The 25553-nt window shown below is 37.4% G+C and overlaps 14 protein-coding genes across 14 annotated transcripts; 8 read left to right on the top strand and 6 right to left on the bottom strand.

Annotated features, from left to right (window-relative positions):
• Positions 1-3: 3 nt before the first annotated feature.
• On the top strand, positions 4-576 carry SPOG_01500 (40S ribosomal protein S21). The gene is made up of 2 exons (XM_013170187.1): positions 4-123; positions 185-576. Exons 1-2 carry the CDS (start codon positions 74-76, stop codon positions 396-398), a joined length of 264 nt encoding a protein of 87 aa, XP_013025641.1. The 5' UTR covers positions 4-73; the 3' UTR covers positions 399-576.
• Positions 577-796: 220 nt separating this feature from the next.
• SPOG_01499 (DUF3210 family protein) lies at positions 797-3104 on the top strand. The gene has a single exon (XM_013170186.1). It carries the CDS (start codon positions 1043-1045, stop codon positions 2780-2782), a length of 1740 nt encoding a protein of 579 aa, XP_013025640.1. The 5' UTR covers positions 797-1042; the 3' UTR covers positions 2783-3104.
• Positions 3105-3193: 89 nt separating this feature from the next.
• Positions 3194-4491, top strand: SPOG_01498 (N-acetyltransferase). The gene has a single exon (XM_013170185.1). It carries the CDS (start codon positions 3731-3733, stop codon positions 4301-4303), a length of 573 nt encoding a protein of 190 aa, XP_013025639.1. The 5' UTR covers positions 3194-3730; the 3' UTR covers positions 4304-4491.
• Positions 4492-4552: 61 nt separating this feature from the next.
• Positions 4553-6116, top strand: SPOG_01497 (iron sulfur cluster assembly protein). Its single transcript, XM_013170184.1, has 2 exons — positions 4553-4820; positions 4900-6116. Exons 1-2 carry the CDS (start codon positions 4617-4619, stop codon positions 6043-6045), a joined length of 1350 nt encoding a protein of 449 aa, XP_013025638.1. The 5' UTR covers positions 4553-4616; the 3' UTR covers positions 6046-6116.
• On the bottom strand, positions 5239-7747 carry SPOG_01496 (enhancer-mRNA decapping Edc3). Its single transcript, XM_013170183.1, has 2 exons — positions 7262-7747; positions 5239-7144 (listed from the first exon to the last, which is right to left on the bottom strand). Exons 1-2 carry the CDS (start codon positions 7640-7642, stop codon positions 6104-6106), a joined length of 1422 nt encoding a protein of 473 aa, XP_013025637.1. The 5' UTR covers positions 7643-7747; the 3' UTR covers positions 5239-6103.
• Positions 7748-7874: 127 nt separating this feature from the next.
• Positions 7875-9666, bottom strand: SPOG_01495 (peptidase(MPP) complex alpha subunit Mas2). The gene has a single exon (XM_013170182.1). The coding sequence runs from the start codon at positions 9640-9642 to the stop codon at positions 8167-8169; it is 1476 nt and encodes a 491-aa protein (XP_013025636.1). The 5' UTR covers positions 9643-9666; the 3' UTR covers positions 7875-8166.
• A 519-nt stretch (positions 9667-10185) lies between these two features.
• SPOG_01494 (translation initiation factor) lies at positions 10186-11410 on the top strand. Its single transcript, XM_013170181.1, has one exon. The coding sequence runs from the start codon at positions 10336-10338 to the stop codon at positions 11035-11037; it is 702 nt and encodes a 233-aa protein (XP_013025635.1). The 5' UTR covers positions 10186-10335; the 3' UTR covers positions 11038-11410.
• SPOG_01493 (vacuolar copper transporter Ctr6) lies at positions 11388-12147 on the top strand. Its single transcript, XM_013170180.1, has one exon. It carries the CDS (start codon positions 11495-11497, stop codon positions 11945-11947), a length of 453 nt encoding a protein of 150 aa, XP_013025634.1. The 5' UTR covers positions 11388-11494; the 3' UTR covers positions 11948-12147.
• SPOG_01492 (SEL1 repeat protein Nif1) lies at positions 12102-14981 on the bottom strand. Its single transcript, XM_013170179.1, has one exon. It carries the CDS (start codon positions 14363-14365, stop codon positions 12347-12349), a length of 2019 nt encoding a protein of 672 aa, XP_013025633.1. The 5' UTR covers positions 14366-14981; the 3' UTR covers positions 12102-12346.
• Positions 14982-15821: 840 nt separating this feature from the next.
• SPOG_01491 (translation initiation factor eIF1) lies at positions 15822-17007 on the top strand. Its single transcript, XM_013170178.1, has 2 exons — positions 15822-15997; positions 16223-17007. The coding sequence occupies exons 1-2, from the start codon at positions 15967-15969 to the stop codon at positions 16519-16521; spliced, it is 330 nt and encodes a 109-aa protein (XP_013025632.1). The 5' UTR covers positions 15822-15966; the 3' UTR covers positions 16522-17007.
• Positions 16669-19224, bottom strand: SPOG_01490 (uncharacterized protein). The gene has a single exon (XM_013170177.1). It carries the CDS (start codon positions 18993-18995, stop codon positions 16731-16733), a length of 2265 nt encoding a protein of 754 aa, XP_013025631.1. The 5' UTR covers positions 18996-19224; the 3' UTR covers positions 16669-16730.
• A 74-nt stretch (positions 19225-19298) lies between these two features.
• SPOG_01489 (replication regulator) lies at positions 19299-20511 on the bottom strand. Its single transcript, XM_013170176.1, has 3 exons — positions 20018-20511; positions 19641-19973; positions 19299-19593 (listed from the first exon to the last, which is right to left on the bottom strand). The coding sequence occupies exons 1-3, from the start codon at positions 20361-20363 to the stop codon at positions 19418-19420; spliced, it is 855 nt and encodes a 284-aa protein (XP_013025630.1). The 5' UTR covers positions 20364-20511; the 3' UTR covers positions 19299-19417.
• On the bottom strand, positions 20486-22817 carry SPOG_01488 (rho-type GTPase activating protein Rga7). The gene has a single exon (XM_013170175.1). The coding sequence runs from the start codon at positions 22639-22641 to the stop codon at positions 20653-20655; it is 1989 nt and encodes a 662-aa protein (XP_013025629.1). The 5' UTR covers positions 22642-22817; the 3' UTR covers positions 20486-20652.
• Positions 22818-24753: 1936 nt separating this feature from the next.
• Positions 24754-25397, top strand: SPOG_05254 (uncharacterized protein; the record flags this gene model as incomplete). Its single annotated transcript, XM_013170289.1, has 1 exon — positions 24754-25397. A coding segment is annotated over one exon (606 nt), but the record flags the coding sequence as incomplete, so codon positions are not given.
• Positions 25398-25553: the final 156 nt, after the last annotated feature.

Raw genomic sequence — 25553 nt, 5'->3', positions numbered from 1 at the left:
GTAGGGCTGTGACTGTCGAGCTAAACGATATCAAAATACTAGGAGAGTAAAGGTCAACCCAACTTTTTCAAACATGGAAAACGACGCTGGACAATTGGTTGACCTTTACGTCCCCCGCAAGTGGTATGAAATAATTTAGAAAGAAAATTATAATTGAGATGATTAGATACTAACGTTTAAATAGCTCTGCCACTAACCGTATCATCCAAGCTAAGGATCACGCTTCCGTTCAACTTAACGTTTGCGCTGTTGACGCTGAAGGTCGCCAAATCCCTGGCGAGAAGACCACCTACGCCATCTCCGGCTTTGTTCGTTCCAAGGGTGAATCTGATGACTGCATCAACCGTCTCACCTCTCAAGACGGTCTCGTTGAAGGTGTCTGGTCTTACCAACGTTAAGAGCTTTAAAATGCTTCTTACCTAGAAAAAGGTTCAAAAATTGATGCTTGGAATTTAAGCCAAATTTTTCTTTTGTGTGGCTCGTAGTAGTCGTGGGTTTAATGAATGTAATTCAAGAGTAGTTATAAGTAATAATTGCTGTTTCAGTAGTATGTTATGGATGAAAAGCCAGCTGAAGAGTGATATAGTATTCCATATGATTGAAACAAGATGATGCCTATAGGTGTGATCGCATTTGTATAGGAAATTCATTCCAATGTTGAAATTCTTTTGCAGAAGGGCTTTTCTTTTTGCATATCGTTTCGTAGCAAGTCTTTATGTGCTTGTTTCCCTCGTTCAAACTCTGTTTCATTGATACTGTGTTTATTTATGTTTTCTCATTATCAACTTATTAAAGACTTCTTTGATACCTCCATATGGCATGCCTGGTCGATATTGTATAAACGAAGGTTATGTGCAGTAAGGATGATTCTTACAACAAACACTCAGTTGCTGCAACCATCTCCAATTACTGGAAACGTTGATGGTTTTATCGCTTTTCGAATAAAAGTAAATATTAAATTGGAAAAAATTTCTTTTTTTTGAGTAAATTCTCTACTTCTTTTGCTGAACGACTTCTGCCTACATAAGAAAATCAACAAACAATGTCAGAATCCGTACAACCCCAATCTTCTGAGAAGCAGGTTCCTTCTTCTTTAGCAGCTTCTACATCTAATATTCCAAATGAATTGTTTTTGGGACCAGATGGACGTCCGATTCCTCTTGAAAGACAAGGTTCGAATCAACAGTCTCATAAAAACGTGCCTCGAGCTCTGGTAAACGAAGACGATATTATGGCTGTCGAAGGAATTATGAATCATGGTGGTAGTAATGAAAAGCCATCCTTATCTCATACACCTAGCTTCGTGGACCTCCAGGCTGCTCACCAAAACCATCTTACTGAAAATGGTCGAAATTTTGGTACCTCAAGATTAGACGACGTAGCTCCCAATGCGGATGGCATTCGTCGTTTACGCACTTCTGCCTCATCCTCTGGGTTATCTGCGGCCCTTCGTCATGCCAATAGCGAACCCAGGATTGCTTCTACCCTTTCTTTACCTGCCATGGAACAAAAGGCCCATTGGGAGCGTGAAACACCTGAAATTTGTGTTCCGCTAAACCCAGATACTGGTTCTGTGCCGATCATTGATCCCGAACAAACTGATCGTGGCCTCCCTTATGCACCTGATGAGAAGTTCGTTAACTCTGGATCTCGCAAGTTGCCCAAAAATATATCTTTGGATGAGCTCTCTCGCTCACCCTCTAAACATGTTGATGAGAACGGCAACCACAGCGATTGTGCCCCTCCTGAGCCTTGGGAAAATGAATATAACGAAGTGTTGGATGACGTGGAACGTGCTGCAGAAGGTACTTCTCCTCTTCCTTATACTTCCAAACCTTTAGCAGAGGATCGCCAGCGCTCTCATAGTAACCTCACTGAATCTGATAACTTATGTGGCTTGACGGCTGGTAAGAGCGAACCAATGCCAGATATTGATCCTTCGACTACAATTGACGAGAACAGCTCCCTTGAGCCTCAACAGGGATTCTATACTAAAGATGGTGAAGGTACGGCTGGCATGCCTTTTGACGTCGTCAGTAATTTGACCATACCAAACGAAAATGCTCACCACACTTCTTCGGACAAGAGGAAACCATCCAATGCCGAGTCTAAGAAGGCAACCTTTCAACTTCAATCTCCTTCTACCACTACCTCCAATACTCCCAGTGTTTCCCGGGAACTGAGCATCGCTGGTTCTTTCAATGGTCACTGGGATGCTCAGGAGGAAACAAAGAAGGAACAGCCGAAAAAGGAGAATTTTATACAATCAGATATCGTTGATTCCTCGACTCGTGATGCTATCGAAGAGAAGCATGAAGCGGAGAGTAAATTAGAGACGAATACACCGGACGCTACTCCTTTGGAAGAGAAGATTGAGTCGGTCCCTTCTTCGGATGGTGTTGAAACTCCTGCCGCAAACGAAGCTTCTCCTCGTCCTAACGCACGTCCCAACAAGTTTACCGGATCTCGGGCTGGTTTCGTCGCAGCATTGGAATCCCGTCTCCAAAAGGGCCCTTTGATGCGAGCCTATGCCCCCAAACCGAAGACTCCAACCCGTTCTGATTCCGAAACTTCTGAAGTAACTGGAGCTAGTGAAAACAAAAATGATATCACTGAGAAGGATGCTGAACGTTCTACTACTCCCTCAGCTTCCCTTCCTGATGCACGCAAAACCCGTGCACGTGGACCTACCCGTCGGCCTCCTACTATGGCAGCCACTAAGCCAGCCTTTTCTATAAGTGCCATGGACGTGTTTTTAGAGTTCCCTCAGTCTAACTGCTAAACACTACGTAAATAAGTTTAGCTTTCAGCCATTGAATCTCCTGCAATATACCATTGAAGCTTTATTAAAAGGTACATTCAAGTATTGCCCATAATTTATTTTGGTAAATGAGTCTAGCATACAGAAGTTGCTACTTTCCCGTTATGTCAGCTATGAATATTCACAATTCAACTATATGTTTACCTGTCTTTTTTTTCTTCTTTTTTCAGAAGATTTTGATACCAGTTACATGAGCCAAATGATTTTCTTTTGAATTATTAAGAAGTTTCTGATCCTCCTTTTTGAAGTTACGCTACTTTAATGAAATAAAGACAAGACATACTAATTTTATTTTTCCATTATGATGGTTTATAAAGAAAGTAATTCAGTTTGTAAGCAGCTACTATTGTTAAGCGTGCAAGTCATGCTGGTTACGAAAAAGATCTTACTGTAAGTATATATGCACTGTTGCGAGTGTTGGGATTCGGCATGTAGAACATCTTTTAAGCACTAATTAGCATAATATTAAAGCAAAATTATTTGTATCATTGTCTTAAAAAATGAATCATGTTGAAGAATCGACATATTGTAGACATGCCAATTTCAGAAATTACCCAAATTCGTTCAGTTGTGGATAGTCGTTTCTATTTTTAATTAAAGCAATTATTACACGATTTTTAGATTCTTGAATCCTATTCATTTTCTTTAACTTTGTTAAGACTCTTGATATATTGTCAAAAAAAAAAAAAAAAAAAAAAAAAAATTGGCTGTCTGCATACGAATGTTGAAGAATTGCAACTGCAAATTCTGTTGTTAGACATTTGAAAGAAGATTTTGAGAAAAATAAATCCTAAATCTACCCAAACTTTTTTTCCTTTGGCTTTCGTTTTCTGATTTATTTGGAGAAGCAGGTTGTTTAATCTGAACACTTTCTGTTTCTATCTATAGCAGCTGTCCTAGTTACATCGAATGCGAGTAACTCAACTGAAAACCAGTCGGTTTTTGCTAAAGTCTCCTGTTGAAGAGGATGACTTCGACGAGATTACAAAAATAAAATCCGATCCAAAAGTCTATCGTACACAACTATACGGACAAATTACTACTCTGGAATATTGCAGGTTTATGTTTCAACATTACATTACAGATGCTCGGACCCTTCCAGCTAGACGAAAACGTTGGGTTTTTGGCATTTACCCATTAGAAATATCTCCACAATTCCCAAAACGAAAGTATATAGGAAATGTTGGAATTTCAAAAAAGACACTTTCATCAGAAACAGCACATCTATTCTTTGAAGTGAGCCCTGATTACTGGGGCCTTGGTGTCGCAACGGAATGCGTTTCAAAAGCCATGGAATTTGCCTTTCAGCAAGGCGCCAGAAAAATTGTGGTAGATCCTATGCATGGAAATGAAGCCAGCAAAAAGGTCGCTATTAAGCTTGGATTTCATGATACTGGTCGCTCTGTTCCTACATATACGGGCTGCTTAAAGCATATCTATGTATTCCCAAAACCAAAAGCCACAAAGAAAATAGCTGGATAAATAGTCAAGCTTCAATTTGACTCTTTTACTGCATCTTCAACACGAATTCTTCTAAATTTAACTTGCATAATGCAAGGACTGAACACATAACTCCTTGTTTACTTCATTTTGTCAATGCCTAATCTCCCATTTACTTTCATAGAATAACCAATTGCTCTTAATAAAAGATTTCTAAAAACAATATGTGTAAATTTACATTTCATTCACTTAGTATTACTTCATTTTACAAATGTGTTGCTTCATTAGACTAAGCACCTTACTAGTGGTATCTAACCATAGAGTTCAGGACTTATTTATATTGCAAACGAATGCTATGATTTTATTTCTAAGACATCAATTTAAGGATTCTCTACGTTATGTTCATAATTACTTTGCAAAAAGATTGTCATACTGTAGCCAAGAAGAGCGTCTGTTTCCAAATATATACAAAAAGGAGAGACGCCCGGTAAAAGATGCCTTAGATGAACGAACGAGGTCAGAGATTTCAAGTGTTTTGAAAAAAGATCCCATTGACATTGTATGTACCTTTACTCTAGGAACCAAACTCACGATTCTTAATGGTGTCTGGTTGCTAATCTCAAATATGTAATATATAGATTAAAACCATAGAAAGATCGGGTCTTAGAGGAAAAAGCTCAGGAATACCTACTTTTCAGAAATTGTTAGAAGTAAGAGATGAACTAGCCAAAGGCAGCAGTAGCGAAAAAAAACGGAAGACAAGCGTTGTTGTCATCAATGCAGCTGAAAACGAACCTGGTACTTTTAAAGATAGGATGCTACTTCTTTACGAACCATTGAAGATTATTGAAGGAGCATTAATTGCTTCTCATGCCATAGACTCGACCCTTTGCTACGTATATACTCGAAAAGATTACTACGAAGAAATGGTTAACTTACAGAAAGCAGTTGTACAATCTTACGGAAGCAAAATTTTAGGAAGAAATATTCTTGGAACCAATACAAAACTGGATATTCTTGTTCACCCGGGTGCAGGTACTTATATCACCGGAGAAGATTCTGCTTTATTAGAATCGCTTGAAGGACATTTTCCTATCGCAATGCAATTACCTCAACCCATAAGCACAAAAGGTTTATTTGGATTACCAACGCTTATGCTAAATGTGGAGACAGCGGCTAATCTATCTAAAATTCTGAAAAGAGAATCATTAAATAAGGAAATTGTCAACAGTCATGAAACCAGATTGTTTTGCATCTCTGGAGATGTGAATAATCCAGGTATAACGGAAGAAATATTATCTATTCGCCTGAAAGAACTCATTGAAAGACACGCAGGAGGCGTAAAAGGGGGATGGGACTCATTAGCTGGCGTGTATGCTGGAGGCCCAGCTTCAGGGATTTTAAATAAGGAGCAATGTCAACAAGCAACTATGGACTACCAGACTTTGGAAGAACTTGGCTGTAGTCTTGGAAATGGATCACTTATTGTGCTGAATAATCAAGATCACGTCGTTGATAGCCTCCTCAATTTTTATAAATTCTACTCCAGTGATACTTGTCATATTTGTCCTGTTTGCCGTCCAGGAATTGAAGATATTGAGGATGTACTGACTGATTTACAACACGGAACTGCAGATTTCAGTGAAATACAGAATATACTTTCACGTTTTCAACAACCTACACAGGAAGGTATAATTTGCGGTTTCGCTAATAAATTTCGGCGCCCATTCGAAACATATGTAAATAACTTCCAACACGACCTCATTCGACGAACTCGATCATAGCCATTTTTTTGGTAATTCTGTTTCAAAACAATTTAATAGTTTTTTTAATATATATCTTTTACTCAGTTCCATTACAAGTAATTTGTGCAAGATACTGACCGTTAACTTGAGAGTCGGCAACCCCCAATTCATCCCAAGTATGTACACCTGTTCCAAGATTCCCAACAAACACGGAAACACCCGCAACCTGATCAATGAATGCTGCTTTTGCCAATGTCGTACTTAAAGCCCCTAAAGCTAAAGTCCACTTTGGCTCAACAACCGCATCTGATTGTTCACAGGTGTAACCGGAAGGTATATCAACGGATAGCACCAAAACATTCTGCTTATTTATCCAATTAATTAAAGAAGTTGTTTTTTTATCAATAGCGGAGTGGAAACCGCTGACCGTGTCGACAATAAGCTCAATCGGAGAAGAAAAGTTATCAATAAATTGATCGAAATTTTCAGTTGGCATGTGTCCACCAGCAGCTAAAAACATAAGTAATTGTTTGTTATCAACATTATAAGGTGTTAATAAACGAAGAACCACTTTAACACCGATTGCACAGAGTCTTCGTCCAGCTGCAACAGCCGCTGACGCATGATCATGTTGACCTACAATGATACACACTAAAGGTTGAGAGTTATGGTTGGAAGTAGTGAATCGCTTATGTCCACCCAAGACAGAGTATATAAACTGAGAAAGGATCTGAGCAGCATTTTCAATGACGATATCTGTACTCGTTTTCGCAATAGCTAGTGCTACAGCTTGGGCGAGTAAATCAGGTTGAACTGTAATTAATTTTTCACCGGACACTGTATGTAGAGTTGTGGGAGCTAACTGACCACTACGGTCCTTTTTCTTTGGTCTTTCAGAGTAAGGTCCAAATTTGGAGTTCGACCCTTTAATGGTAGTTTCATTGATCATCATGGAGGCCAAGGAAGCATCAATATTGTTTCTAAAATCCTTGATAAAGGATGGGCTTGGGTTTTTTGAGTCTGAGGAACTGTCTTTTTCGTTATTATCCAAAACATTCTCGTTGGGATGATAATTTTTAGGATGATGGCTTTTATTATGCGCCACGAGTAACTTTGTAGGGTCTTTCTTGTCTTTCTCCTAAAACAAAGTCTATGTTAATAAGGGTCTCAAGAGTTTCTGGAGATCCTGCATTCAATACAACAAGTTATCTTTTTTCGTTCATAATCCAATGCATTCTCTCTTCATTTGACATACCCGAAATTCTGCGAATATTTGCTTTTTATCAAATTTCTCCAAATTCGCTGCGAAGTCGAACTCGCCATCACAATCCATAGCCCATTGATTTTTAGAAGAATCGTTCTTTGACTTTGATTTGGAAGGTGTGTTTCCTGAATTGGTGCTCGAAGTCGGCTTTGTGTTACTCTTTTTTGACGATGTTGAGGGTGATCCTGGGACGTTTGGTAGAATTTTTAGGTTTTTTATGTTCGAAGTAACTATGTTTTTGGTACTATTATCCGGAAGTCTCAGTTGAAGCATCGCATTTGCAGCATCAAAATTTGCTATTACACCTTGTGTAACATCGTCATTATTGAGGTATACCTCAACTTTAGAGCCATAAAAATCAGCAACAGACATGTCTAATAAATTACTGTACAATTTCTCCACAAACGAGAGTCGTATTAATTAAAGAATTGATCGAAAACACTCAATTTCAATTAATGGTAGGTCAGTAGCATATTGTTGTAACTTTTACCTATAGACAAACCAGAAGCATCACTCTGCTGTGTTATTGTAATAACGAGTGTTAGCGAAAAGCGAAATTTGTGTCTTTCAGTATGGACAAAAACATAAATAATGGGGAATAGCCTTTGAATGAAGAAACATAAAACCTTTACATTTATTAAGTACCAAATGAATATAGCTATAGCATGTTATGAAAGGTTTTCTAGCGACCTTTCCAATTAGGTTAGAAGACGACAACGTAAGCATGTTTGAATCAATTTTTATAGACGTATTCAGCATAATTATTCTTCTACTAAAACCATTTTCTCAAAGACTATTTACCTTAATCTATGGTTCAATTTCAAATAGCAGAAATAAACAAGAAACGGTCAAAAAACAAGAATCTATTGTTCAGTGAGGAATTTAGACAGAATTTTTTATTTGCCAAGTCCTGCTTTCTTACAAAGTGCAAAAATATCACCAATTTGGTCTTCGTTTCCATGAGTCAAGATAGTGGGCTTTCCAGTTCCTTTTCCAGGATTGTTTACATTACCGGTCAATACTCTTCGAGCAACTCTGGTCAAGTCGGCTGGAGTCAAACTTTCTATCCTTTCACACATTTCTTTGGGAGAAATATAGACTCCATTCTGAGTCTGGACTTGACGTCCTAAATCTTCAAGGGAAATCATTCTGCTTTCCAAGTTCATAAGCAAGGAACTGCGAAGCTGGTTTTTAGCTCGCTCTGCTTCTTCTTTGCTTATGGACATGGCAATGCTACAGAGTTCTCGAATTATTATGGGAGCAGCCAAATGAGAAGCGTCATCCAAAATCGTGATAAAGATTCCAAAAAGACCACTATCGGTATAACTATGATTGAAAGCCATGCATGTTTCCACCCAGGGATATTGATTCAGAACGTCCAAATATAAGCGGGAATACATACCCTTTCCAGGACCTCCAGCACTGAAGGATCCTCCGCCTCCTAATAAGAATTGAAGACAAGCCAATGCGTATATATCGGGGTCAGTTACAGATAACCCCTCCATGGCTATCAACACATGGGAGAATTCCTGCTGGTATGGAACCACAGGTGCTTCTTTTTTGTTGATTGACATACTTCCTCCAGTATAGTGGGAAGGTTCCTTTAATAGAGAAGGCTGGTTTGATTTTGGTAGATGACCATAAAATTCCTCCGTTACGTCTCTAGCGACGTTTTCAGAGATACCGGAATAAGCAAGTGTCATATTTTTAGGATGATAGAAATGTTCCAGATACCGTTGGATGCTGTCTGCTGTTACGGAAGATGCCTTTTCCGGTGGGCAAAGCAAGGAATTTCCAAGAGTGTTGTTTTTGAAAGCAGTTACATGAGCCAATTCACCCAAAAGAGCGTCTGGCTTGGTCCAGAGCTCTGTATTTTCATAATTAATACTGTCACGATAATGCATAAGATCTTCTTCCGAAATCTCAGGATAAAGGACCGTTTCTGAAAGAAGTTTTGCCATTTTCTTAAAATCCTCATTAAATACAGCTGTTTGGTAGATCATCGACTCGCGACTAGTTGCGCACATATAATTACCACCAAGAATTTCAAGTTTTGTTTTCATGTCTTCTACTGATGTATACTTTGTTCCTTGAAACGCAAGGCGGTCCATAAAATGACTGATTCCTGTCAGTTCTTTAGTTTCATAGCGAGATCCTCCGTTTACGTAGACACCAAGGCCCGCAAAATGTCCTGGCCGTGGATCTGTAACGAAGGTGACTCCATTCTGCAACTTGTGTGATCGAATAGGATACTCTTCAAGCACATTTGTAGAGAAAAGCTTCTTTGTCTTTGTCCTTAAACATGACTTTAATCCATGATTATATGAAGGTAAAACCCCAACATTTGAGCTTAAATTGAGCGGAAATTTCATTACTCGCACACTTCGTGGTGGGCTAAATGAGGTGCGCAGAGAAGAGAGCGCTAAACCCAGCCGATGATAGATATTTTGTTTAAAGGAAGGATATTTTGGAGAATAGATGAACGTTCATGAAGTATCCAATAGCTGTCATTCTGCTACAAGGTTAGTAAATTTTCTCGTAGACGGGTATCTGAAGTTGCACATTCTTTTGTGTTCTTCTTAGCGACTACTCTTGATTTTCCACTCAGAATTGAATATAGCCTTTATTGTTCCTTTATGTCCAAATTAAACTTATGAAATTTTATCGTTTGCGCATCCTTCTGCAAGTTTTTGAAGAGCCAGATTTCCTCTCACGTATTGAACGAAATATCATAAGACAGTGACCATGTAGACACAGCTAAAGATCTGTTGATTCTTCAACAGGAGTCCGCCATTTTATTACAAATACAATCCATAGAAATTTCAATTTCAATTTTTTGTTTATTAACGTATCGTTGCAAAGTTGTTAGCAGTTTATAAAAGTTGACGTTGGTAGGAAAAGTATGTGAATGATCTCTTCTCTCTCTTGAGGTTTTTTTAAAATTCTATCGTTGTACGAAATAGAACTTTTCTTGGCTTTCGTCATTTCGTAGTTTCGTACTCAAAAGCGAAAAATCACCGGTTTTATTTTGATTGTACATAAGACGCATAGTACATAGTAAAGTCATGACTATGTATCGAAATCTGCTGTTTAGGTTTGCTATTGCCTCTCGTCCATCGTTTATAGGATCTCAAAATACTTGGCCTCGTGTCAATCCTATGCGATGTTTTCATTCTTCGTTCGTTTTAGGTACCAAGCTCAGTGAGTCCTTGAAAGTGCTATTCCAGGGAAGAATTGATGAAAGCATTGCATCTGACTTTGTGTTTATGCGGATGGAAGAAGAACGTAAAAACAAACTTTCGTTATGTAATCTTCATCAAGCAATCTCAAAGGCTAGGGAAATGGGGGATCATGCTGTACTAAAAGTTGCAAACCCTTCGGAAAAAGTAGAGCATCCAATTTGCGTTTATGCTCCATATGACCTGCTGGCTAAAATGAGAGGTGAAAAAACCTCTCAAGAAATCAAAGTACGGAAGGCGAAGCATGAGAGCAAAACTCGTCTTCGATACGTACTTTTGTCATGGAGAATTGATAAAAACGATTTAGAACGGAAATTAAAAGGGGCTGAAAAATTCCTCCAGAATGGTCTCATGGTGGAGATTCACGTTCAAAATAAACGAAACACCCCTCCGGTGTCTCCTGAACAGAAAAAAACGGTTTTATCTACGATTCGTTCGCGACTGGATCCTGTTGGGAAGACTTCTAAACCTCCTCAGCTTTCCAATCGGTCTGCTACCTTTTACTATGAATGTGTCGACAAGAATTAGCATGTAAAACTCTGTCGTTCCACGATTGCCTTGCTTTATGTATATTCTTTACCCCTAAAATCATTATCTTTGTCTTATACGATGACTTGATGTACGTTTTTACACCTTATAACAAGGGCTCAACAAAAAATACTTACTGAAATTTCCTTCAGTTGAAATAATGAACCAAACGAAAATTCCCTTTTTCCTCATAATTACAAGACATGAATACTTAATCTTTTTGTATTATTCAAAACTTTCAAATCGAACAAATTCATCGGCTAAACAACAGTCTATTTCTATGACATGATGGGTAGAACACTTACCTACCTGCAGTAGCAAAAATCTCGCAGTCGTATATTTAGGTAGCACCTGTTAGAATTTACAAACAACGTACTTTATCTGTTTCAAGTAAATCATTGTATTTATTCAATAATAACAATCTTTTCTCCAATCGAGTTGAAATTTAATTAAAATCATGGATCATGGTCACGACAATGGAAATTCAATTATAAAGCACTGTTCTATGAAGATGACATTTAATACCGATTATAATAATCTTTGTATAGTCTTCAAACAATGGCATATTAGTTCCGGTTTGCAATTTGGGATTTCTCTGCTGGTAATTGTCTTTCTGGGGTACGCGTTTGAAAAGCTACGAAGCTATAATTCTATCGAAGAATGTTGTTTTCAAAAGGCCTATAATGAACAAACAAATGGACTCATCACACCTGCAAAGAGATCAGGAAAGGTTAGTCGTCCATTCCGTCTCTGTACCTTATATGCTATTCAACTCATATTCTCTTACTTCTTAATGCTCGTTGCTATGACTTACAATGCTTATGTAATTGCTGCCATTGCCATCGGTGCTGCCTTGGGCTATCGTCGCTCGCACTGTGATAGTCTTCAAAGTGTCGGTCTTTGCCATTAGTTTTCAATGTTTCTTCTTGCTTTTATCATGTCCTTTGAAGCTTATTAATACCAGTGTATGATTTAGTTGATAATGTTGTTATGTTTCAGAATTTCGTTGATGCTTTACGAATCCCTCATTGTGTCTTCAACGTCTCTTCATAATTTGTCGTAATAAATATACAGTACTTCTTAAACAGAGTCGGAATTATCGTGTGGTTGTATTAATACGAGCATTTTGATAGTTCTGAATATACATACGTTATAAATAGAAGTTTCTTATTTGTGTATTGTACAATTCTTAATCTTTCCAGTGATACTGATTATTAACCTAGAAAACCAAAGAACATAAAACATAAAGAAAAAAAAACCAAACATTAAACATAAAGTTTTAACTCCTAAAAGTCTATAAATACAATTCCTAAAGATAACGAACTGCAGATATAAAGTTTCGAAATTTTGCCTTGTTCTTTCCATTCAGTTTTATTGCATTCGCTTCAATGTTTTCCAATATGCTAGCAACAAGAGTCACCTCTTTTGCAGCTGGTACATTGTAATTAAGTGGCAAGTTGTACTTTGATTTATAAATCCATTTGCATTTTTGTGGAGGAGATAACCCTTGTGATTCAGCTGATAGGAAATAGTTTGCAGCCATTTGAGAATCTTTGTCGGCAACTGTTCCCAAAGATAGCTGAATTCCTGCCTCAAATTGAGCATCTACATCTCCCCAAGCTCCGCTTAGTTTTATGAGATGTATACCCAATGGCCGATCCCTAGTGATACCCCAGCCATGCATAAAGCATACAGCCAGCTCATACAATACCAGGGCAAGTAATAATCGATCTCGGGTATACTGCTTTGATTCTGTTTCTGATGGATTTGATTTGTTAGCAGAGACGGTTGCATCCTGAAAAGAGATAGACAGATCACGCAGAAGGAAAGTAGCTGTCTTGAGAAGAAAAAGGAAAGAAACATGTGTTTTAGGAGAACAAGCTAAGCCATGTCGAAGGTATAGTCCATAAATAAAGGAGGCTGTGTGGTCATCATGCCTAGCTGCGAAGCTGGAGTGTAGGAAGCCTCTGTTAAAATCGTTAGAAAGGTGAAATCGAATCGCCTGATTCAGGTGGTCTTCTTTAGTTAAGTTTTCATAATCAAATAAATTATTCTGAAAGGGGCTAAGGTCGGTTTTCAGCGCGGTATAAGGGATATCAACATGGTTCTCATCTATATATTGGATTGCACTCGTTGTCAAAGCTTGCAAAGAGAATTCCAAATGTCGAAGGATTGGGAATTGTAATCGGATAGAAAGAGGAAGAAGTCTGAAAGAATTACTCGAATCAACCTTGGATTGATTGCTTTCGGCAAAAATTTGATAAATATTAACTGATTTATTAATAGAAACCATTGTCTTGTTGAGGTTGGCCCTTTCCTTATCTGCTTTCTTCAGAAACGGAGACTGTGTTCTGAAAATAGAGACTGTTTGGTGCTTCGGGGCAGACTTTGTTAGATGTATAGTTTTATGTACTTTTCCAGGATGACTTGTGCCACCTAAAGGGGAATCAAGCGATGATGAAGATTGGTTAGGGGTAGTTGCATCCTTGTGTTGGTCTTTCATTATAGCAGAAAAATCACCCACGTTAGAAGAGTTCGACATGTTATTAGTATTGTAAAACTCTGCACTGGCCTGCTGGACGTTTAACGCATCACTAGAATGAGAAACGGTCAAGGTACCTTCTAAAGATCTTACAGCCGAAGAAGTAGTTCCATACGAAGTCGGGGCAGTGGAAGCGCGGATAACAGGAGGGCGATTCCCAGAAGGAGACGTGGGATTTAACTCTTCTTGAGAAGGAACAGATGGCAAGGTCAGATCGTTTGGTTTTAGGAAATCAAGTTGGTGACGATAGGGAGCATTCGGCGGTTCGAGCGATTTAAAGTATTCATCATCGTCAAAATGATTGGCGACAGAACTATACTCCTCAGAATTTGAAGAAAGACGGGATTCTGCATACAATTTTTCGGAATAATCAAAATCGTCATCATCATCAATATCAGGGGTGCCGAAAACGCTGCTTAGTTGTTGAGCAACACAGTAATGATCTTCATCATATACACTAGGGCCATGCATCGTTGTGGAGGAATTTGATTCGGAAGGCGTAAGAGGAGAACCTGTTCGATGCACATGAATTCGAGTAGGTTTGTCTTTGGGCAAAACAAGACAATCCTCTGATTTAGATATTGGAGAATTTGCATAGTTGTGCAAATTTAGTTGACGAGTTAAATCACGATGTTTTCGAGCCAAGGCATCTAGAGGTGAGAGACCATGATAACCACTTCTACGAGAGCCATCCAATCCTTCGCTGTCTAGCCTTGTGTCAACGGACAAAGGGCTACTCTGAATTTTGCTGATACTACTCGAAAGTCGATTATCCACATCCGACATTTTTTAACAGAAAAAAAGGAAAGAAAAACAAGCCGAAGAAAGTAGAGCTACTAAATAGAAAAGAAAGAAAGAAAGAAAGAAAGATAGAGTATGCGTCGAGAATACCAAAACGAATGACAAAAGATTAAGTAAAGAAAGAAACTTGCGAGAAAAAAAGAAAGCGCAAGCTAAAAAGTTAAGCCAAAACGAAATTCAAAAGAGTCTTATAAAGAACGAAATACTAATTAAAGTATAAAGAAAGAAAAAGATAATACCAATATGAATGAACCGGAATATAATACCACTGAATACAAATATTAGAAACTCCTGGGGGAGTTTGGCTGACAATTACCTTTAAAAGGTTTTATAACATAGAGTCAAAGAAAGTTAGAAAAGGTTCGCTTTTTTCTTTTTCTTTATTGCAGAAAAAGCAAAATTCGCGGATAAATGGTAGTAGTGAGAGGTGGTGGATGAGTAGTATTCTGCGTACACTATTAGGCTAACCTTCTTTGATGTGTCACGTTTGGCAACATTTTAGGTGCGAGGGTTTATGTATTTAGCGCATGTTGACTTTTTATTTGGTAACATGTTGGAATTTCAGATTAAGTTATAACCTTTAGTCTCGTTTAAAAAAACCAGAAATGAGTAAGGGAAACAAGAAAAAAAGGAAAAAAATTGGGTTAAAAAAAGACAAAAAGACACAATAGAAATATAATAAGATAAATTGGAAATAATAAAGAAAAGAAATGTCGCTTTGTTTATTATTTCCAGGAGCCAAAGTTAAAAAATACAAAAATCGTTTGTTCGTATGTTTTTGATGATGATGTATCGAAATAACTGTGTTGTACAAAGAAAACAAGCGAAACAAAATATCAAAAAATAAAAAGAATATTAAAAGAATATTAAAAGCAATACGGATATTTAGCTACTCATCTGTTTGAATGCCAAAAAAAAAAGTCGTTCGTAAAAATGATCTTGTAAACAAACATTTTTTTCATAAACACTGAAACGAGTACTTCAAAATGAATTGCTTGGAATGGAAGAACCATTTTAATTTGTGTCTAAGGATCCTTAAAACTGATTCAAAAAATGAACACTCAGAGTTCACAGTAAGCTATATTGTACATGAAGAAACCTCTCAACACACACAATGAACAGCAAGTATTGATGAAAACATGTCTTATTTATTCAGATGCATTCCTATAATCTTTTTTTATATATTTAAAGGCATGACTAAAAACAATTGACTTATAAAGCCATTTTTCATACTCTTGTAACGTTATTTGTTTATTTTTATTGCAGCCCTGGAGGCGACAAAAAAACTGCCCCCACCTAGATGGGTTCAATGCAGAATCGCTTTAAAAAATAAGGCGACTCGCTATAGTACTCTGAGCTAGTTAACGAGGTGGTAAAAAAAAAGAAATTTGCCATCGCTGATGTTGGCAAAACCAATAAGAAAACGAATAAATTTAATCATATTTTATTAATTTTATTAACACTTTTTTTTTTCTTTATAAGTAGGACGTCGCCTGCATACAGAACTTCTAACAAACACCTTAACCTATTTGGTAAAGAAAAAGAACTTTTATTCTTTTTTCAATCAGGAACTGCGTTTACGTTTTATGTCTGCTATTCAAAACTTCAATACAATTGGTAAGTTGAAAAGCTTTAAAGAGGAAAGCTTTTGAGAGGATTAGCAAGAAGAACGAGCATATGTATAAAGCGTGTCGTAACTGTCGTATCGTTTGTAGAACGGCTTGTGATTTGTTTGGATACGTTTACGTTCATTCTGTTTTCCTTATTTCTGTGTTGCTGGTCCTTGAATCGATGCTTTAATTGAAATAATGTATACATGACAAGAATTCTAACTTATTTTAGATCCTTTTGCTGACACTGGTGATGATGAAGCTCAGCCTCTGAATAACATTCATATTCGTATCCAGCAGAGAAATGGTCGTAAAACATTAACTACTGTCCAAGGTCTTCCTCGTGAATTTGACTTGAAGCGTATCTTGCGTGTTTTAAAGAAGGACTTTGCTTGTAACGGCACTATCGTTAAAGACGACGATTTGGGTGAAGTTATTCAGCTTCAAGGTGATCAACGTGTCAATGTTATGCAGTTTTTGACTCAACAACTTGGCATGCAAAAAAAGAACATAAAGATCCACGGTTTTTAAATGTCTTTTATTTTGGTGATACGTCCCTCTTTACTAGTTTTTTTTTTAGCTAAGGATAAATGTAATGAGTGGCGTCTGCCTATGTATAAATGTTTTACTGTCTGTGAAAGTTTTAGCATCTAATCAACTATATGTTGGTAGTTCCGTTTGGCATACATACTATGTCTTCTCTGTAGTATATCAGTTATTATTTAATATGGACTCATAAATTATTTACTATTCTCATTGAAAACATCATTAGGAAGAGGTCGACGAGGTAGCTTATGTTTACAATCAACAGACGTAGTTCTGATGGTGTTTAGTTCTAACTCTTTCGCCGGTAGCTGTTCACCATTTATTGATTCATGTGGGATGTGGGTAGAGTTCTTTTGTCCTTCAAACTGTTCTTTTGGTTCTTCCATTGATTTGCCGCTGGAATCAGGCATCTGTAATTGGTCCACAAATTGTGAACTCCCATTTTTACAAGGAAAGTATTCATTAGACAAATGATTCTTTGGTAGTAATTCTTTTTTTTCTTCATTTTGGGAGACGCTAAGGCTTTCTTTTTCATTTACATTTCCTGTTAACTTTTCCTCCTCTAATGAAGTATTGTTAAGTGCAGGTTTTTTCGTTTGAGGTTCTTGCAAGTTTGATTTTAATAAATTATCATCCTCATCATCAGAAGAATTCGTATAGTTAGCTTGAAGTTTCTTCACCAATGACTTCGCTTCTGATATTCCTTGAAAAAAAGACTTTTTTGCGGCAACTCCATACTTTTTAGTGGCATCGGATATAGTAGATTGAGAAGAATCATTCCAAAACTTTGGTCTTGTTTTTCGGGACATTATGCTTTTTCTTTCAGCAGGGATTGACTTTATAGATTTATCATCCCTCATTGCATAGGTAAAATTATTAGTGATAGGTATAGACGTTTGTGATTGAGTGCTTTTTGACTCATCATCTGATTCACAGTTATCGGAGCTATCACTGAGATCTTTACTTAAAGATTTAGCCAAGTCAAAATCTTTAACGTCAGATTCGTGAGATTTGATGGAGTTGCGGTCTGCTTCATCTATTTGTGGCTCAGGAGATTCAACTTTTTTCTTGTTATTTTTGGTGTCTTCTGTTTTTCCTGTTATATTAACATATGAATCTTTGGAGTTGTATAAACCTCCCTTTATAGGGCAAGGGTCATCAGAGAAAAAGGCAATATCATTCATATGAGGAAGAACCATGGTGTCAAATATCAGATCCAATAATTTATTTCGTAAATAGTTCAGTAAGTAACTGTTACTAAGTTGCTTCTGCAATACCATAGGTTCTACATGGAGTTCAATTTTAGGATCCTCATAAAAACCGTACCAAATTCTGTTTGACGGAGGTGGTTTGATTAGAAGACGGACTCTTCCAGACAAATGCCTTAGACGAATAACCAATGAGAATGTTACTTTTTTAGAAGGAATTTTTGATCCAAGCTTTAGCTTCGCAGCCGTCTCAGCTTTGAAACTACAGTCACCCTGGTATAGTATGTCTGCGGATACATTGAGCTCTCCTGCTTCTGAAATCGAGACAAGCTCTAAGTTGTCTACAATAGGAATGGATTCACCAACATCAACGTTGGTAACCTGAATGTCAGACATCATTTCCGGCGTACTTATTTTCGACAGTTTGCGGGATAGTTTGTGCTTGACGGTATTTTTGAAACCTTCAGATTTATGTATTCCTAAATAGATCCTTCCAATGAATGCGTTTAGCCAGGTTAGATCAGGAGAAGAAAGATTATCGAGGTTGTTTTTGACAGAGTAATAGTCAAAACTAGCAGGACCGTCAGTTGGTCTAAGAGGGGGGCAAGTTTTCGAGAAGGAGAGAAGTTTGAAATACCAATCTTCCTTTTTCGACGGACTTCTTGCATAGAGATACAAGTTTTGACATTCTAAACTTATTGGGCTTGACTGAGGATGCTGCTTATCTGAAGTAGGCTTTAGTAAAACCGCGTTTCGATTGCTAAATGCTTCATTCTCGGAAACTTCAGAAGGAAATATTTTTATATGATAGTCCTCTAGATCTAGTGTACGCAGTAAACAATGAGTGTTTAGTGGGTCGTGTAGTAAAAGTTGACCATCGATCAGTTTTACAAAATAAACGTCTTTCGGGTTCTTTAAACAGTATCGAGTCGTTTTACCATCTTCATTTACAATCTTTAGATCCGAAAGAAGGGCATGAGACTCTACTTTTCCGTCAGGAGACTCTTCAATTTCATGAATTTTGACCGAGCCACTGTTACCATTAAGGAATGTTGGAGACAACCTAATCCAATCTTGAATTAAGACCTTTTCAGGAGAATCAGAAATAGATTTTGCATAAGCCTTTGTAGAAATATTGTTTTCGTCAAAGTTCTTTTTAGGTTGAAACGGCCTGAATAGGTACAAGACGATCAACAAAGGCAAGAAAGTAAATCCACCTAATAAATAAATAAGAATGAATGAAAGAAACATAATTGTAGTAACTAACGCTGTAAGGAAACAGCCAAAATGAAAGCAAGTTTGGTTATATTAGGAGACGTTTGTTATAAATATGCCAATTAGAAAAGATGCAGAACAAATAAATATTCGTGAAAGGATTAAGGGCTTATGTAGGTCTCGTATAAGCTCAAAAATTCATTTATTTAGCAGTTGAGCAAGAGGTGTGTTGGTTAGAGTTACGTATTGTTTGTTAACAGGCTCCTAGTTATAGGAGGCGTAAATATAAAAATGTTTTTACCAATGCTAAAAAATACACAAGAATTACCAACAAAAAAACCTATGTATATATATAAATTCAAAGTGAGAAAAGGATCTCTTTATGCTATTTGATGCCTGTATATTAAACAGTCTATATAATAAACCAAAAACCCATAAAAATAAAAGAGAAAAAATAACTAGTAAAAACATATTTTTGTCTGTTTGTCGGTTAAACGTTGAAGTAGTACGGGATGCGTGAGAAATTCCATAACTGGTTTTTTACAATCATTGTTTGTGATAATGTTGTATGATTTTTTGTCTGTAAATGTATAGTCGAGTACAACAAATTTTAAGTTCTGAAGGTTTAGGCTTCCTAGTTCAATGTTAGTTAGGAATAAGTTAAAAGGTTTAGGTACATACCGTTTGTCAATTGTAGTATACGTTGAGGGGTTCCAACTGCGATGCCGATTTTGTTTTTTTTGCAGTAATCATTGTGTTCGTCGAGTTTGATATGCTTTCCAAAAAGTTTTGCAATTTTGAATTCATTTGTTTGTAGTTTTCGAAGAGCCTTGACGATATCAAGAGCTCGTAAAGCAGAAAGACAGAAGATTAAAGTAGTAGGACTACCGTTTGCGTCAACTTTTTTGAACACATTTTCTTGATTCGGATTTTCGAATGCATGGAGTAAAAAGTCTGTATAGTTCTCAGTCTTTCTTTCTTTGGAAAAGTCAAGGGTATCTTGAATGTAGGAAGCTTGTTAATTTGTTAGTAAAATATTTTTGAGTAGGACAAGTTACCTTTGATAAATCTATCTTGCAGTTCGACAGCAGACAAATCCTTAAAATTCAACCGAATCTGATTATTGACAATGTCTGAGAGAATGTCCGGAGAGTGTATAAGAGAACCACTTTGCTGGTCAGATGAACCAAATTTTTTCTTTTTCTTTTCTTTTAATTTTTCACGTTGACGTTTACGCTTATTCCTTTTTGTTTCAGAGGATGTAGAGGAGGATTCACGAGTAGTGTCATTTTCATGTGAAGAAATGTCGGCTTGGTCTTCATTCTCCGACTCATTTGAAGAAGTATCAACTTGGTATTCTAATTCATCATTTAAATCGTCCGCATTAGTTTCCGTATACTTCATCCTTTAGTGCAGTTGAGGTTGTTAGAAGGGAATTATGTAAAGGTTGGGTTGAAGAAAATTTGAGAAACAGAAAAGTATCAATGAGCTAAATTCATGGACTAGTACAAGAGGAAATTGCAATGTAAAAAAAGAAAAAGTAAGATTTGTTTTGATGAAAAAGAAAAATAATATATTTAAAGTAATAGAGAGGAAATCGTAATTACTTCTTTAAAAGAATAAAGTGAATATGGTGAGTAAAGAATTAAAAAAGGAAGCGGATTTACCAAAATATTAAGTTTTTGTTAACTTGTTAGTCATAGTCAAAGATAGTGAAACAGTAGTCTATGAGGATCTCAATAGTACGAGAGAAACTGCTTATTTCTGGGATGGTAGCTTGTTTTAGTAAGGTTGGACCCCAAATTATAGCCAGATTGTTGGTAGACATTTTGTTGACATCGCTGTTTTCTTTGATTTTTGCCAAATGAATTGTAATATGTCTAATGGTTGAGTAGTTGGCATCAGGCAAGTCATTAATCGCACGATGCACAGCGTCTCTCCGACGAGCTTCGTCGTCAACATTCCCGGCTTCTATAAAGTCGTTGTAATGTTGATTTGGAATGAGAGGTTCAGATAGTTCACGGAAAAAGGATTTGAGGAGATCTGCGAGAGAGTGAATGTCATTTCCGTAATCCTTAGGGGAATTTAGTTTCGTGAGTGGTTCAACTGTGAACTGATGACGAAGGGCTGAAACCTTTGCAGCCGAACTGGGAATGCGGTAGATACCTTGGAGATTAAGACCGAAAGTTTCGATTTGAGAGGTACATTGAACAACAATGTTAGGGACATTGGAATGTTCGCGTAGAAGAATGGCTTCAAGATGAGCACCAAAGAGAATGGATGTGTCCAGTATTTTAGGAGGTGAGTCCTTTTGAGTAGCATTAGCATGATGAGACGAAAGGATATCAGGAGAAGGAGGTTTCGTTGAAGCAGAAGTCTGTGATGGTGACTTAGTTAAGGGCGGTAATTGAGTAACGTTGGTATTCGAGGATTCGTGAACCGTAGCACTTTGTTGATCAACGTTGGTATGGTGGGTTTCTGATTTCGTGGGTGAGGGGGAGGTTTTTGAAGAGATCGGAGAAATAGGTGTAGATGGTTTCAGTGCGTTCGCAGTGGATGGTAGTGTTTCTTGTTTATCCGATTTTGGGCGGTTAGCGGATTGAAGATGGTGAGAAGTCATCGGACGATTAAAGTTGGAAGTGGATTGGGAGGAAATGTGGGTCGGATTAGAGGGAATAGAAATGTTAATAGAGGGTGGTGTAGAGGATTGGTTAGCGGGACCATAAGAGCTTGGCGGTTGGACGATTTTCGTTTTTGATGCGTCTGAAGGGTTTTGGTTATTCTTTCGGCGAACAGCAGTATCAAGGACGTATTGGCGGAAGTCAGCATTCGAGTTGAAGTTGTCAAGGGCGTTTTCAAAGCCAGAGCTTTTCGTGGATGGTGTTTGCGGACGAATTAAGAGACCGTTCATCACAGTGTGAGTTTCGCATAATTTTGAATAACGAAGGTAATTACAGTTTAAAGCAGCCTCTATTTCTCGTTGCAAACTGAAAAACTGTTTTATATAATTGGGACGGTGGATAAGCAGGAGCTCTTGTTGAGCAGTTTGAGCATTTTGAATTTTTGACTTCATGTCTGACTCTGCAGATTCAGCCTTTGATCGAGCCTCTTCTTCAAGTTTCGATAGTTGTGCATTCGATTTGGGTTTGAAGAAACCAACTTTCTTTTGATTGTCGCTGGCGTTCTTTTGGTCAAGTGTATGATTATAGTCGTGTTCAGCGCTTTTGAAACGGGCCTTCGATTTGTCCATTTGAATAACAGCTTCTAAGTACGTATTTTCTTGTCGTTTGGCATATTCTTTAATTGATTTTCGTTTACGATCACAATTTTTGTAAAAGTCCAGTACCTCATCCGAACATGTTGAAAGAGCTTTTTGCTGAGTGAAGGAGTTGGAGGCTAGTTGTTCGTGAATCTGAAGAGATTTTATAAGAGCAGCCGGAAAAGAAGTTGATGGAGGGTTTTTGTCTTGAAAAGTTTCAAGAAACGACTTAGCGATTTTTTGAAGATCCTTTGCGGATTGTTCTTCAAGAACTGATCTCTTTTTTAGAAAATTGGCCAGTTCTTTAGAAATGTTTAAATGGGACTTTATGCGGTCATTGAGGATTGAGAGGCCGAGTTCACTGTGTAGGATGGTTTCTATTTTAGGGTCTTTCAAAATTTCAGCATTGGCTTCCGTATCCATGATAAATGAATAGGAGTATGTGAAATGATGGTAGTTGAAGTTTGTAGACACAGACAGAGGGTGGAGTAGCGGAGTGTAGTAAAGAACTAGAGAGGGAGGGGAAGAGTATGTAGAAGATGCGTAGAACGATGAGAGAGAGATGTAGTGATGGGTGGTATTTGGCAGTTTAAAGTATCAGTACAGATCATGCTAAAGAAAAAAGCGAAGCTCTCTGGCGTTTCTAAAGTTAGTGCCATACCCACGATGAGTGGGGTGTTAGACTATGTGGGGTACGTTAGTAGATGGAACCGATCAGGAAGTTGAAGAGATTAAGGGCATAGGTAGATGAAAGTGAAAAGGGAGTAAAAAAACGCGTTGGAAATATTCATGGTGCATGGGTAGATGATTATTATTGCTTTACTTTTGGTTTTCTTTTTGAAATGACGCGTAAATCAAAGCTAAACAACGTGAAAGAGGATACATAATATTCCAACCTATGTAAAAGACTTCAAAAAATTCAAGAATTAGAAAGAAGCTCAAAAGGTAGAAAAAGATATATAAAAAGATATAAAGAGATATAAATAGTGCATTCAATTGATTATGACAAATGGGATAAAATCTGAACTGACAGTATGCTGCTATGACAGTCAACTTGTCATCAAGTAGATGGACCAAATAAAGTCGGATAACAATTCATAGAACTTGATAAATATACAATTAGAAGTCTTTTATAGTTTAGATTGTAGGGACTGGAATAACATAATTTTTCTGTATGCACAGCATCCAACCTAATAGCCAGAAACGCCTTCCAAATTTACTGAACCGTGCTTATATGTAGTTTATAGTTGTTGTGTTTTTGCTTCTTTTTCCTCAAGTTTATCTTGGTTTTATTTGCTAGGGTTAATGAAGAAAGTTTTAGTTGTATAGCGTCACAAATTTTATAAAATTTCTAGTAATTCCGACGTTTCCATGTTTTTGGTTCTTTTTAAGATAAGAATTCATGTTTTTTTTAGGTAATTTAGTGAGCTGCCCAGTTAGGTTTCTTTGTTCTAGCATATTTATAGGTGCTGTCTGAACGCTACCTTCTTTTCAATCATAAGAATGCAAATGAATTCTACTTTACCACAAATGTCCAGCGGTATCTCTGATCCGGAATGGAAATTAAAGAAATATTTAACGAAAGATGCTTTAAAATCTATTGAAGATGGGAGAGGAGCTGCATATTTTGTTCCAGAGGGCTACACTCCATTACTTGTTCCCATGTCTCAGACCTGTCTTTTTTGATAGCTATGGTTTAGCACAGACACCACAATTGTCATCTTATAAATTAGAAAACTGCAGAGTTCCAGGGTACATAATGAAAAACATACGAAAGCAGAACATGCCTCCAAGAGCGCCGCGACCACCAAATGCTTTCATTCTCTACCGTAAAGAAAAGCAATCTTTACTATCCGAAACCAATCCTGGAATGACCGAATGCTGAAGTTTCTAAATTGGTTGGTCAGCTTTTGGAAGGAGGAATCTAAGGAAGTCAAGATGAAATACTTTAAGATGTCAGAATGTTATAAAACCGAACACGAAAAACTATATCCAAACTACAAATATCAGCCAAGAACTAGGAAATCTAAGAATTATTTAAAGTAATAGCTATAATAACATTTAATTTATTGACGGTCATTAATTTTCATGAGTACCCAGTAATCCAAGTAGACCTAATAGACCTGGTAGACGAACGTGCCTATACCGAGTTGTGCAACAGAGGATAGCTATTATCTAATAAAATTATATTTCATCCCCTAAATCTTTAATTAGCGAATGAGAATTGAGGTGACATTGCATGAGACGTTTTGAAGTCAGGTCATGCCGGGTGTAAGTGCGATATGGTTCTTACATGTCAAAATACATGCGATCCAGTGCCCCAATTCTATTAAAACATGCTGTCTTTTTCTTTCTGTTGATATACTCCAAAAATTTTTTTCGGTAAAACAAATGTATAGGCTTTCTCTATTGTTTTATGTCGTTCGTTTCCTATGTATTTATTTGTCTATCGCTCTGTTCTACTTCTTCCCCTCTCTTTCCCTTTTCTTTGTTCTTACTTTCCGCACCCTCTCCCTCTAACGAACTTCTGCTCCGCTGCGCTACGCACTCCCTCCTCCATGTTACCTCCCACCCTCTCCTCGCTCACTACTCTACCTTGTTTTCTCCATACTACTTGTTTACACCCCATCTCGTCCCACACTCACAAACCACCATCATCCACTTCCTTTATTCTTTACTACCAACACTATGACTTTCCCAATAATATTTTTTTGCACATTTCTAACTCATCTCATTCAAACACCTCTTCTCTTGCATTTCCCCTTCCTGACTTCAACTGCCCATCCGTATCCTGCTATTTTTTCCCACTGCACATCACCCTCCTCCTTACATCCAACTCTTCCACTCACACCTACCTTCTATCTTACTTCTACCATTCACACATTTCTCTCTCACCTCCCACCCTCAATCCAGTCATACTCCTTTCTACTACACCCTACCCTTTCTCCCTCTCTACACTATCCTTTAATCCATATTAAGTCTCGCTACTTCCTTCATATACTAACCTCCTCTTCACTATACCTCCTTACTCGCCTCGTACTCCCCTTCTACTTACCCAATCCCCCACTTCTCCGATCACCCACATCAAACGAAACTATAATTAGTCTAAACACTTTCACTACCCTCACCAATTACAATACTTTTACACGTCTCACACAACATTAAATTACATATAATCAAATTCCTCTATCACGCCTACTTTCGTATTTGATGCAATAGAAATACATTCTTAACTATCCTCACCACAATCTCCAAACTCATTCCTTATACTCCATGTGTGTAATGATGACAAACATGTTCAACTCCTTCCAACCTGCCTACATTACCCCAAACTC

The sequence above is a fragment of the Schizosaccharomyces cryophilus genome, assembly GCF_000004155.1.
Source record: "Schizosaccharomyces cryophilus OY26 unplaced genomic scaffold supercont4.8, whole genome shotgun sequence".
NCBI classification, from domain to species: domain Eukaryota; kingdom Fungi; phylum Ascomycota; class Schizosaccharomycetes; order Schizosaccharomycetales; family Schizosaccharomycetaceae; genus Schizosaccharomyces; species Schizosaccharomyces cryophilus.
Note: the sequence above shows the minus strand (reverse complement) of the source record. Positions and strands in the feature narration are given on the sequence as shown.

Excerpts from the sequence above, each read along its gene's own strand:
- SPOG_01500 (XM_013170187.1), top strand. The coding sequence starts at position 74 with ATGGAAAACGACGCTGGACAATTGGTTGACCTTTACGTCCCCCGCAAG. Across the intron at positions 124-184 it reads CTTTACGTCCCCCGCAAGTG|CTCTGCCACTAACCGTATCA; the intron begins GTATGAAATAAT and ends ACGTTTAAATAG.
- SPOG_01499 (XM_013170186.1), top strand. The coding sequence starts at position 1,043 with ATGTCAGAATCCGTACAACCCCAATCTTCTGAGAAGCAGGTTCCTTCT.
- SPOG_01498 (XM_013170185.1), top strand. The coding sequence starts at position 3,731 with ATGCGAGTAACTCAACTGAAAACCAGTCGGTTTTTGCTAAAGTCTCCT.
- SPOG_01497 (XM_013170184.1), top strand. The coding sequence starts at position 4,617 with ATGATTTTATTTCTAAGACATCAATTTAAGGATTCTCTACGTTATGTT. Across the intron at positions 4,821-4,899 it reads AAAAAGATCCCATTGACATT|ATTAAAACCATAGAAAGATC; the intron begins GTATGTACCTTT and ends TGTAATATATAG.
- SPOG_01496 (XM_013170183.1), bottom strand. The coding sequence starts at position 7,642 with ATGTCTGTTGCTGATTTTTATGGCTCTAAAGTTGAGGTATACCTCAAT. Across the intron at positions 7,145-7,261 it reads AAATATTCGCAGAATTTCGG|GAGAAAGACAAGAAAGACCC; the intron begins GTATGTCAAATG and ends ACTTTGTTTTAG.
- SPOG_01495 (XM_013170182.1), bottom strand. The coding sequence starts at position 9,642 with ATGAAATTTCCGCTCAATTTAAGCTCAAATGTTGGGGTTTTACCTTCA.
- SPOG_01494 (XM_013170181.1), top strand. The coding sequence starts at position 10,336 with ATGACTATGTATCGAAATCTGCTGTTTAGGTTTGCTATTGCCTCTCGT.
- SPOG_01493 (XM_013170180.1), top strand. The coding sequence starts at position 11,495 with ATGGATCATGGTCACGACAATGGAAATTCAATTATAAAGCACTGTTCT.
- SPOG_01492 (XM_013170179.1), bottom strand. The coding sequence starts at position 14,365 with ATGTCGGATGTGGATAATCGACTTTCGAGTAGTATCAGCAAAATTCAG.
- SPOG_01491 (XM_013170178.1), top strand. The coding sequence starts at position 15,967 with ATGTCTGCTATTCAAAACTTCAATACAATTG. Across the intron at positions 15,998-16,222 it reads TCAAAACTTCAATACAATTG|ATCCTTTTGCTGACACTGGT; the intron begins GTAAGTTGAAAA and ends AACTTATTTTAG.
- SPOG_01490 (XM_013170177.1), bottom strand. The coding sequence starts at position 18,995 with ATGTTTCTTTCATTCATTCTTATTTATTTATTAGGTGGATTTACTTTC.
- SPOG_01489 (XM_013170176.1), bottom strand. The coding sequence starts at position 20,363 with ATGAAGTATACGGAAACTAATGCGGACGATTTAAATGATGAATTAGAA. Across the intron at positions 19,974-20,017 it reads GCAAGATAGATTTATCAAAG|CTTCCTACATTCAAGATACC; the intron begins GTAACTTGTCCT and ends CAAATTAACAAG. Across the intron at positions 19,594-19,640 it reads TATACTACAATTGACAAACG|GAAGCCTAAACCTTCAGAAC; the intron begins GTATGTACCTAA and ends ACATTGAACTAG.
- SPOG_01488 (XM_013170175.1), bottom strand. The coding sequence starts at position 22,641 with ATGGATACGGAAGCCAATGCTGAAATTTTGAAAGACCCTAAAATAGAA.